This window comes from Benincasa hispida, chromosome 2 (genome assembly GCF_009727055.1).
Source record: "Benincasa hispida cultivar B227 chromosome 2, ASM972705v1, whole genome shotgun sequence".
Lineage (NCBI taxonomy): Eukaryota > Viridiplantae > Streptophyta > Magnoliopsida > Cucurbitales > Cucurbitaceae > Benincasa > Benincasa hispida.
The window spans coordinates 51,565,393-51,577,602 of NC_052350.1; the positions used below are offsets into that span (position 1 = coordinate 51,565,393).

Sequence of the window (12,210 nt, forward strand, 5' to 3'; positions counted from 1 at the left end):
CCCTTCTTTCAATCTCAAAACTGTCTCTAATTTTTTCAAACTCTATTAAACTTAAATAAAAGTTGTAAATAACTAACCAAAATCGGGCCATTGCCTATTGGCCCATTGGTTGGTGTGTTTCCTACCGGCTTGTGGATGCTAGAGTGAAGCCTCAATATGCATACTGCTGTATTATTGTTGCATTTGTTTTTAGCCTTTTAGATTCTTGTATATGTCTTGTTTGGTGAAGATTTGGTTTTTTTTCTTGTCATTGTATAAAAATTAAATATTATATTTTAAAAAAATTAAATATCATGTGTGACATAGAAAAAAATTATGTTAAAATACTATAGTGGTCTTTGTATTTTAGAATTTGTTCAATTATTGTTGTTGTGTTTTTAAATATCTAATTTTATTCTATCTAATTTCAATAAACCTTAAATTTAGTCATTCAAAGTTATTTTTATTGAAATTAGTTAAATAATAATAATAATAATAATTTTCAGGTAAGAAAATACAATATATTAATATATTTTCAAAATCTATAGTAAGAATGTTAGTAGATAAATTTTTAGGGAAAAAACCCTAAAAACTAGAAATAGGGACTAAATTTAAGGTTTAAGAGAAATATGTGGATTGAAATTTTGAGATTATTTATTGCATTATTCTAGTTTTTTTTTTTTTAAAAAAAAAATTTCTATAAACATTCCATAAAAATCTTTTTGAATTATATATAACCAAATAGATCATATTGAGTTATAAACCTTTTTTTTTAACCATTTCTCGATAGGTTAGATGCATTAAATTTTAAGATATAATCATAGACTTAAATCTTATTTTGGTCTTTAAACTTTTAATTTCATTTATTTGTAAACTATAAATTTTTAAAATGTATATTTTGGTCCTTAATTTTTTAAAAATATATTTTAATCTCTAAATTTTAAACAAAAATTATTGTGCCTTATTATTGCCTTTCTGCTTAAAATTATCTTCACCTAATGTTTATCCTCCTAACCTTCTTGACTTAAAATTGTGTTTATACATAAGTGTGCTAGTACTTGATGTACATCATTAAATTTGTTAAAATTTAAAATAAAGATAATGATTATTTTTAAAAAAATCAAAAACTAAAATTAAAAAAAAAAAAAAGAACATTTTAAAAGTTTCAAAACTGAATTGAAATGAACTCAAAATTCAAATATAAAAAATAATATTTTAAAAATTGGGAGACTAACATATATTAGGATTTCTGTTACCGGGGGCTTAATTTTATATCACCTGCATTCCAATGGGCAATTTTTATTAAATAAAAATAACTAATTATATATTTAAATCGAATAAATCAAGTTATAATGATAAAACCACCAATTATTGGTCAATTAATTAATTTGTTAATATGTACACATTATTGATTCCCTTTGTTCAGTTCAGACCATATTGTTAAAAGAATTTCAATTTAGATTTTAAAGTTTAGCATTTTATAATTAAGCCATATTTTGTAACTATTTTTTTTTAATTTTTAGTTTTTAAAATTTAAATTTATTTTCTCCAAAATTCTTACATTGATTTGCATTTTTCTTAAATATATAGTTAAATTTTAACCAAAATTTATTTATTTTTTTAAAAAAAAACAAATATTATTTTTTTTTTCAAAATTATAAAAAATAATAACTAGAGATGAAATGGGTATTTGTAGCTTAATTTTAAAAAACTATATAACATTGAGATATGTAGCTATAAAAGAAGGAAAATTAATACTTCCTTCTTCAAATTTCCAATAAATTAATAGAAAATTTTAGATTTCTGTCGAGTTTATTTAACCAAGTTTTAACATTCGTGGAAGATGAAGGATTTAAAATTAATAGAGACTATATTATGTAAAGAAATATATGACTAAAACATATAATTAGCCTATATCATTTACATCATATTAAATTTTCATCGACATCTCGATATTTTCATCGATATTTTCATGAGTTCGATATCAACATAAGAAGTGAACTGATATTTTCATTTAATCGTTAGAAATCCACCCAACATAAAAATAAATAATAATAATAAACAATAAAATATCATAACGTAAATATAATATAAATAATAGACGTGTTAACTTGATTCAAAATCATAACAGGTTTATTTACTATTATTTTTTAAATAATTTTCTTAAATAACGTTTCCAAAAATTATCTACCAACATTGATATTTTCATTGATATTTTTGTAAAATTAAAATTTTGATATTTTCATCGATATCGACGTTTTAAATCTCGATCATATAAGACGTAATTATCATTACAACGACCAAGTCCAATATCAAAGTGCAAGTCTAACTAGAAAATCTTAGTCATTTTCACAGTGACCTAAGCTATAGTCCTTGTCAATTGTAGGTTGAAATTAACAATCATTGACTTGGCCCCGAAATTGGTCTCTTAATAGTCGGTGGTCATTTTCATAGAACTTTCCCATCTCAATCTTTTCCAAAATTGTCATACTCACTTTATAAATTTTTAATGATTTTAAAGTACTTTAAGTAATTAAAGTAATTAAAGTCGAAGATTTCATCACTTATTAATTTTATTAAAAATATATTATTATTCTATTTCGTAAATTCAAATTATGTCTCTAAATTTTAAAAAATTGTAATTTATCTTTTTATTATAAAATCGTTAGAAAAAAAAACCCTCTTTAATTTTGTTCGTTAACATGACAAATGAAGACTGAAGTGATGGTTGATGTGTATAAATTGAAAACATATGTAACATCAATTACGAGTTAATTTATAAAAAGTTAAGATACTTCGTATATCTCATTTTGCTCAAAAGATATCTTTAACGTCCCTTATAACATTTCCACTAAATTAACTCTCTATATGTAAGTTGTATCATCAATAAAATATTGATGATGTCATGAATGATGCTACATATAATTTTCAATTTTTACACGCTATTTTCTATCATAATTTACATATAAAAAAAAACTTTCTAATATTTTTTTTCTAATAATATTAAAGTTCAATAGTTAAAATAAATCCTTTTATAAGAGTCTGGACTATTTCGTAAAAATTAACCTATATTTATCTAACGACGTGGACCCACGTGAAAATTATTAGTTCCAACCTCTTCAAAAAGTTTCTCCAAACTTGGAAAAAGACTACACATTGAAGAAAAAAAAAAAAAAAAAACTCAACATCTACCCAATAATATTAACTATTATAAATCCACAAACATACATTAGAGTTTCAATGAATATTGATGGACGAATATATATTATATATCACAACTATAAAAGTGTGTCTAGGAACTTCCCATGTACGGCATTCACCGACCTTCTAAAATGGAGGAGGACAAAATTGGAATTTCGTCAATTAGAAACTGCCACGTCAGACGAATGGTGGTTGTTTGTTGAGCTGTAAACACGTCCATTCTAATTGACGACGTGGCGATGGGAGCCACACGTGGAGTGCCTTGAATGGCTATCATTGGCTGCTTTGGTTTTTGAATTATCACAAAAAGCGCTCTCTTCAACCACGTTAACTTTTTGACTTCTTTATCTTTAATTTATGTTTTTTTTTTTTGCTGAGCTGTCATAAGAATAGGTCAGCGACAATACGCAGTTCATAACAATGACCTTTAACACGTGAGAAACCATGTCGTTTTAGGAACAAAATTGCCTAATTTCAATATATATATATATATTGCAATTTTTATATTGTTTGGCACATGGGTCCTATTAACCTTGAATTCCAAATTTTGACTTTGGAAGCTTTGAATCCCAATTACATTTCTCTTTCTTTTGTTTTTGACAAGAAAGTCATTAGGGGAAAAAACCAACTTAAAAAACATACCAAAGTTATACTATACCTATTTGGGTTACTTTAGAATGTGTGTGGTGAGTGATTTAGAAATATCCATTTGAAAAAAGAAAAATGAGTTCAAGGAAAATCGACGTTATATTTCATTTTTTAAGTAATTTTGAACATATATTTGATAGTAGATTTAGAAATCGAATCTAGATTAAAAAGAAGTCGCAGATGTGTGTTTGGTGATGTATTTATAAGCAGATAAAAGTACTTTTTTACAATAGTATATAATTTATAATCAGAAAAAGTATATATATATTTTTTTGTTATTAGATTTTGAGTTTGGTTTCTATTTGGATTTTTTAAAAAATAATATTATTTTAATAATTACTAACAAGGTTAGGGCTGGGCTAAAATATTTGATAAAAATAGAGTAGAAAAATTGTGGACCCGGTACACGATTACTAAGTAAGCACTAAAATCATGGACGGGGTCGGCGACTTCTTCATCATTCATGTGAATCTAGCACACCTGGCACACACAGTCTGCCACATGTACAGTTCTGTATACATGAACATAAAATCGTAGATCGGGTCCATGACTCCCTTGATACACGACTTTGTGGTCTCAAAACCTACCCCACAACCTTCTACCTCACTTCCTTCCCCACCTCAAGCCTCCTTTTCTGCCTTTTTCTTACAACTGCTATCCACCCCCACCCACTTTTGTCGTCAGTCGTCCGCCCACTTCCATCATCTACCATCCACCATCTTCCGCGGTCTGCTCCTTTGTGCACTGTACTTCCTGCAGCCGGCGACCATAAGTAATGTTTTTTCTCCTCCAATATATGAGATTTTGCTCCATAAATCTAGTATTTTATTTAAATCTAGAGTTTTGATTTTATTTATTTTTTTTTTAAAAAAAAAAAAAAATGGGAGATCTAGTGTGTGAAGTTTGTTTTGGCTCAAGATTGAGTATCCTGTGGTTAGTGTCCCAATTTTCAAGATTATCTCTCGATGCCAGCGATATCAGCATACAGAGGTATGTACGAGCATACATTATGCCACTTATTGGGGGATTTTTGTTCGCTGAACAGTCAAACACTCTAGTACATCTCATGTTTCTTCCACTATTTTCTGATTTTGAGCATGTTGATACGTACTCGTGGGGTGATACGTAACTTGCATGGTTTTATATAAAACTATGTCGGGCTACTAATATACATGCGTTGGAAATAGTAGGAGTGTTCAAAAAATCCGGTAACCCGACCAACCCGGATTACCCAACCCAAACCGCAAGGGTTGGGTTGGGTTAGATTTTATTTTGGGTTGGATTGGGTTAAAAATGTTAAAAAATATTAAATTCGGGTTGGGTCTCGGGTTACCCCATTTCAGTCGACCCGAATATATATATAAGTTAAAAAAAAAACAATCAAATTCAAAATAAAAATAAAAAATAGTGACCCAACCCCGCCCAACCCGAAAATTTTGGGTTGGGTTGGGTTGGGTTCACCCTCCAAAAAAGAACAAATAGGTTCATTATTAGCCAACCCGAATTTTTGGGTTGGTCCACAAAAATTTTTCAACCCCTAGGAAATAGCAGGGCTACTAATACTGCCACAAATATGGGCTTATGAAAGATTTAAAATTATAGCACCACAAGTCTAGTTACATACCCCAAATCATCGTCCACTAAGTGTCAAATATTATTTTATCTATATTTATTCAATTACCATTTTATGTAATAAAATAAATTGATTGTATTTTTAAAAATTTTAGATGGGTGGTGTATTAGTTGGCTTTGAACAATCAGCGAATATGTTGCTAGTATACTGAAAAATATTTCACCAACTGATGCACAATCAAGTAACAAATAAATATACAAAAACGGATGTTATTTGGCACTAAATATTACACACTTTTTAGTTGTCTGATTGTTCTTCTTTCTTTCTTTCTTTCTTTTTTTTTTTCTTTTTTTCTTTTTTTTTTAAAGATTAATTGGATGTTATACATGCAAGATATTTGATAATTACTGCCTGATTGTTGTCGTGATGGTCAAGATATTTGATTGACGGTGAGCCCTCTTATATGCTTCTATATAGTAAAGAGTGGCATCAACCAGATTCGAGACAGTTCGATTTGTGACAAACGGTACATTCGTTGTGCTATACACTCCCGACACTACACCATATTGATTTGAGAGATAAGCATGATCAAGACTGGCACCTAAGTCACACATAATATATATCGTACTGTCGTGCACGTCATGATTGTTGTGCACTGGGAGAAATAGCAAACGGACCAATTGTATCAAATGACTATTTTCCTGTTACGATTCAATTACTAGATGAGTTATCACATCTGACGACACTTATTATTACTGCATGGTAAGAGTTTTATTATCTTATGTTTTCCAAATGTATGATATGAACATTATTTAGTGTTAATTTTTTTCATCATACAGAATAATTTCGTCTAAAATGTAAAACACTATTCAGTATAACACAATTTACCAGAGTTAGGTTCAATGTGTAACCAAATCTTGGTAAATATAGAAAGTTTTATTCAGCAGATAAGAAAATCCAATGTTGTTGACACTGATCGAAGATGTATTCGTCGTAGACGACAATTGCAACAAGGTGAAGCTAATCAAGAGGCACATAAAGACGATCACCCTATGAAAAACGGAATGATTTGTAATTCAAACTTTTAAGTTCACGTGAACTTCTATTTTGAAATTAAAGAATTAATGAAATTTTATTTTATCATGAGACACTGAATCTAGTAAATGAGCATGATACAATAGGTCAAGAACAAAACAAATAAGGAAGAAAATTGTTAGTAACAAATTTTTTAAAAAATAATCAAAACTCGAAAAAAAAATATTAAAATCATAGACCTTGTCCACGAGTTTGGTCCTTTGACCAACTCCACATGGCTAATATGACAGTCATCTAGCGTCCATAAGATACTGACTAGATTGAACCTTAATCGGTACACAATTTTTTCGACTACTAAAAACTACTCTATTTTTTTTTTCAATACTTTTCCCTTCAACCATACTTTTGAATTTTTTTTCTCCTATGTACCACATTTTTGTCATTATGTTTAAAAATTTCAAATCAACCCTCTATTTGGTCAATAAGTTTCAAAATGTTATATTTTTAGTCAATAAGTTTTAAGTTTGTTTTTAATTTAGTCCTTAGATTTTAAATTGTATCAATTTTATCCATTGAATTTGAGTTTTGTTTCAATTTGGTTCATAGATTTTAAGATTTATGCGTATATATATTATAATACTATATATATATATATATATATATATATATATATATATAAATTTAAATGTGTCAATTATTTTTTTAAAATAATTATTCTCGATATTAAAAAAGTGTCAAGTAAAAACCTAACAAATTTGACATTGTTGAACGCCAAATTTTGATAGCCTGAAAAAATCAGGGAACTTTCGTGAAATCTCCGTTTTTTTTTTTGGCACTCTTCTTTAAAAAAAAAGCATACCATAATTAGTTTTTTCAAATTTAAATTCAAAATGTACCAAGCACTATTAATATTCTTCTAATTTAAACTTAATTCACCTAATATCGTAACCGTTTTTTTTTTTAATTTATAATTAAATTTTATTAAGTGCTATTAATAATTTTCTAATTTAAAATTAATTTATCAAACACTATAATTAGTTTGTTTTTTTTGGTTACTTGTTCTATAACTTTTTGTTACTTATTCTTTAATGATAAACAATTAATACAAGTCAAAGATTAATGATATTAAAAAACAATCATAAATGTAAAAATATATATATATATTTTTTAATAGGTAATATTATTATACAACAACAAGAGGGATTAACACACACCAAAATACTCTAAATAACTTACTCCTCACATCCTTATTAGATTTCCCATTCTTCTCGACATAGTATTTTTTTTTATTTTTTTCAATTTAATGAATCTAAAGGACAGTAAATCTTTAATGACAATTAATTATAGTCATAAATTTGTGACAAAAAACTATCAGAATAGTTGAAAAATATGAACTTTTGATATTTTCCCACCAAAACCATACATTTTCAATTGTCATACATTTAATGACTATTATTTACCGTCATAGATTTGTGACACAAAGAAACTATCATAAATTTCGAAAGATTACGTTTTTCCCACAAAAATTGAGTAAATTTAGCTTATATAATAATTCTCTCCCTCCTCCCTATATTTACCTTTCTTCTTATGTCATTTAAAATCAAAATTGTGGTAAGAAACTTACATATTGTATATGTTAGAGACCTAGAAATTAACTACTCGAATACTCCTATTTCTATCATATTAATAAAAAATAAAAATACAGTAGTTAAAACTTATTTGTCATTTAATCAACTTTCCATTTTCAAAAACATTCTCATATTTTTGTTTTAGTTTAATTTTCAAAAAGAAAAATAAACATAATTCACCATATCAATAACTAAAGTTCCTTCACAAAATAAATATTCTTTTTTAAAGAAACCACCAGATTAATATTATTTTTTAAGAAAGTAAATGAACGCGGGATTAATGTCCTTTTTAGCGTCACAATATATTTAATCCTCGATCAATTAATTTCTAAGCTCTAATTATATATATATATATATATATACATATATAAAGAAAGAAAGAAAAATCTAATTATAGGTTCCATAGCAAAGATTCAAAAGCACCGTATTGACTTTTTTAATAATTCAAAAAAAGGAAAAAAGAAAAGAAAATGAAAAAACGTTGTAGCTTTCTGACAGATAGACACATTAAATTAGTACCAAGAAATAAGAATTCAGTTGACAAAATTTGAAAAGAAAAAAAATTAAATGCCACGTCAGATGGAAAGTTAGGTGGTTAATTATACAAGTCGGCAAAGTGCTATTCGTTTGCTAAAGTGATTAAATTATATATAATTAGGTTTTGTTTTCTTAATCAAAGTCAAATTAGTTATTACTTATTAGAGCATGTTAAGAAAAGAACAAATACTAATAATTTAAGCTGACTATAAAATTTTTTTAAAAAAAAAAACAGACTTTTAATATAATTTTTAAAATTTCTCATTTTTTCTCTCCCCTACCTTGACACTTGTCACCAAAATATGAGATTTATTTATTTTCATTTTCATTATTATTATTTGCATTCATTGATATTTGAATTAATGATTAAAATATCAATGTCGATATCAATATAAAGACTTAATTTTACAGATATATTGATAAAATATTGATATTGACAAATATTTCTGTAAGTCATGAAATTTGTAAAATTTATTTAGATTAATAATTGAGTTGTTTTTACTCCAAAATTAAATTATAGATGCTATTATTAGTAGTCATATTCATATTAAATTATAAAAAATGTTCTACATATTCATGAATATTTAATATCAATATTGAACCATTTGAGATATATCGATGGATATATCCACTTATCCACGAATATTTTCATCCTTAATTAGAAAGATAAAAGAAAATAACCAAAAAAAAAGGCATTTATATTTCATATCACAGAAAATTGAAACTTTATATATATATATATCATAACTGAGAAATAAAACTTGCTTAATAAAAGCAAGAAAACAAGGATTTCTTTTTTTTCTCAGTTCGAATCATAAAATATGACGTATAAATGAAGACATAAACCCCCGATTTCTATCAAATATGGGTAATGTCCACACAAAAGAATCACAATGGTGTTTTTTCTTTTTTCCTTTTCTTTTCTCTCAAACCATTGTAAAAAATTAAAAAAAAAAAAAAAAAAAAGAAACTAAATCATTTTAATAATTATATATTTTAATTAGCTTCATTTTCCTTCTTCATCCTCTCCACGAAGCAATGTATTCTTTCAAGAGCAACCTGAAGAGTCTTTTCACTCATGTTGGCAAAACAAACCCTGAACCAACCCGGTTCAGAGCAGTGACAAGATGAACCGGGAGAAATATTCAATTTCACTTCCTTCAAAATCCGATTCCATATCTCAATTTCACCTTCCCTTGTCGGTTTTTTATTTTTCAATAACGGGCTTAAATTCATCCAGCAAAATAAACCGGCATTCCCTTCCAAACATTCAATCCCAGCGGTTCGTAGCCCTTCAATAATCATCTCATATCGTTTCTTGAGCCGGTCCCGGTTCATTTTAATATATTTTTCAGTAAACTTCCGGTTCGACAACATGGACGCTAAAAAACGCTGTGTTTGTGAAGATATCAGCGTAAAGCTAGACATACGGCGAGCCGTCGTCACGACTTTATCATTGTATGAATAAATCGTGCCGATTCTAAACCCGGGAAGGCCTAGATCTTTAGAGAGACTATACACGATGTGAACCCGCTCGGCGTTTTTATAGCCGTGGGATTCCAAAACCTCGGCGACGCTTGTGAACTCGGCCGAGGAGAAAACAGAACCGGAATAGATTTCGTCTGATACGAGGTGAATGTTTTTGCGTGTGACGAAATCCAAAATCTCTTCAATTGTGGATCGTTGGATTGTTGCTCCAAGGGGATTTGATGGATTTGTGATCCAAACTCCTCTTACTTTGATTTTCATTGCCATTGCTGTATTGTAAGCCTCTTCCAAAGCTTGTGGAGTTATTTGAAAATTGTTTGAACTATCACAATGAATTGGTACAATTTTCACCCCAGTTCTCCATCTCAAATCTCTATCAAATCTGAATAAATAAATTAAAAAAAAAACGATATTAGGGTATGAAATTACACGAATAGTCTCGTAAAAATACTTAGTTACATCTTGAACTATACTATTTCTCAAAGGATGTAGTAAAATATAGCAAAAATTGAAAAAAAAAAAAAAAACATCCCTAAAATTTGGTAATAATTGCTACATAACTATACCATGAAACTTTCAATTGTAAAAATTAAGAGTACGTTTGATAACCATTTTATTTTTTGATTTCTTATTATGAAAATTAAGCATAATTCCGTAGAATCTCTTACCATGATTTTCATTTTTACTAATTTTTAGATAAATTCCAAAAATAAAAATAAAAGTTATTGGTTTTTTAGTTTTCAAAATTTTTCTTGAATTTTGAAAGCATCATTATAAAATAGATGAAAAAATAAAAAAAAAAATCAATGGTGAAGTGAGTATTTGTAGACTTAATTTTAAAAAACTAAATGATTATCGTTTGATATCTCAAATCATACTTGAGCTTTTTGGAAATGAAATATGATATTGGGTAATGATAAACTTACCCAGGATAGTAAGGAGTGGGGACAAGCAAGGCATCACCAGGATTTGCAAGAATGAAAGTAAGAAGCTCATTGGCAGCAGTGGCACCAGCAGTTAAAACAACTCTATTTGGGTCAAATTTGGCTCTCCCACCTCTAATTTCTTCCATAAAACTAGCCATTGCAGTTCTAAAAGACAAAAGGCCATGATAATCTTGAAACAAAGCATTTTCTCTGAACCCAGAACAATTGGCTTCTACTTCAGAATTTTGCTCTAAATACTCCTCCAACAAATCAAATGACACCTGTTTCATAAAATCCAACACCAAAGTTTTAAAAATTTAATCTTTTTATCGAAAACCAAATAAAAATTTGATTTTTTTTTTTTTTTTTAAAAAAATTCTTACTTGATTTTCAGCTAAGCCCATTTGAATAACACCAGAAGGATTTGTTGACTCGTTATAAGGATCTTCATCGTACGCTTTCCAACCGGCGAAATACGGCGAATCTTCGCCGTGAGTTTCCGACGTTCCGATTTGTGAGAGCTCAACCGTTGGATTTTGCTCAATCTCCATCTCAATCGCCATTGATTTTTCTTTAAAGAGAAAGAAATTATCAGAAAAAAGAAAAGAAAATAATTATTTTCTTTTCCCTTTTTTGAGAGCGATAGAGAGAGAAGAGAGAAATTGAATTGAAGACTGTTGGATGTTGCCCTTAGAAAGGGCACCTCTATTTATAGCAAGTTTTTTTTTAAAAAAAAATTAATGAAATAAAAAATCAATGATTGAATTTTATTTTATTTTTTAATAGGGAAAATATTTTGAGAGGACTAATTAATAAATATGTGTCATCATATTTTTGAATTGGGTTTTTTAAGATCCAGAGAGAGAGGCGAAATCGAATCTGGTGGTTGAAGAAAGAGAGTAGGTGTGTTTGTGTGTGTGTGTGTGTTGTGTTATCTTTTTAATCTTATTGCTAAAAAGGGCTCTTCACCAAAAATCAAAATCTTTCATATTTTGCTTTTTGCCCCCTCAACTACTTTATTATTAAATTAGTTTTGTAATCTCTCCTCTCTTCCCCATATATATAATATATATGGATGCTCTCTTTGATTTCATTTCCTTTTTTTTTTTGTCTCTCTCTCTCTCTAGTGGTTTAGTTTCCTTATCTCCTAAACCTAAGACCCAATTGCAATCCTTGTTGAATTGTATTTCTCCCT

The 12,210-nt window shown here is 28.1% G+C and overlaps 1 protein-coding gene across 1 annotated transcript; it reads right to left on the reverse strand.

Moving 5' to 3' along the window:
* Positions 1-9,361: 9,361 nt before the first annotated feature.
* LOC120071750 (1-aminocyclopropane-1-carboxylate synthase 7) lies at positions 9,362-11,682 on the reverse strand. Its single transcript, XM_039024126.1, has 3 exons — positions 11,399-11,682; positions 11,016-11,296; positions 9,362-10,471 (listed from the first exon to the last, which is right to left on the reverse strand). The coding sequence occupies exons 1-3, from the start codon at positions 11,576-11,578 to the stop codon at positions 9,598-9,600; spliced, it is 1,335 nt and encodes a 444-aa protein (XP_038880054.1). The 5' UTR covers positions 11,579-11,682; the 3' UTR covers positions 9,362-9,597.
* Between the last annotated feature and the right edge of the window lie 528 nt (positions 11,683-12,210).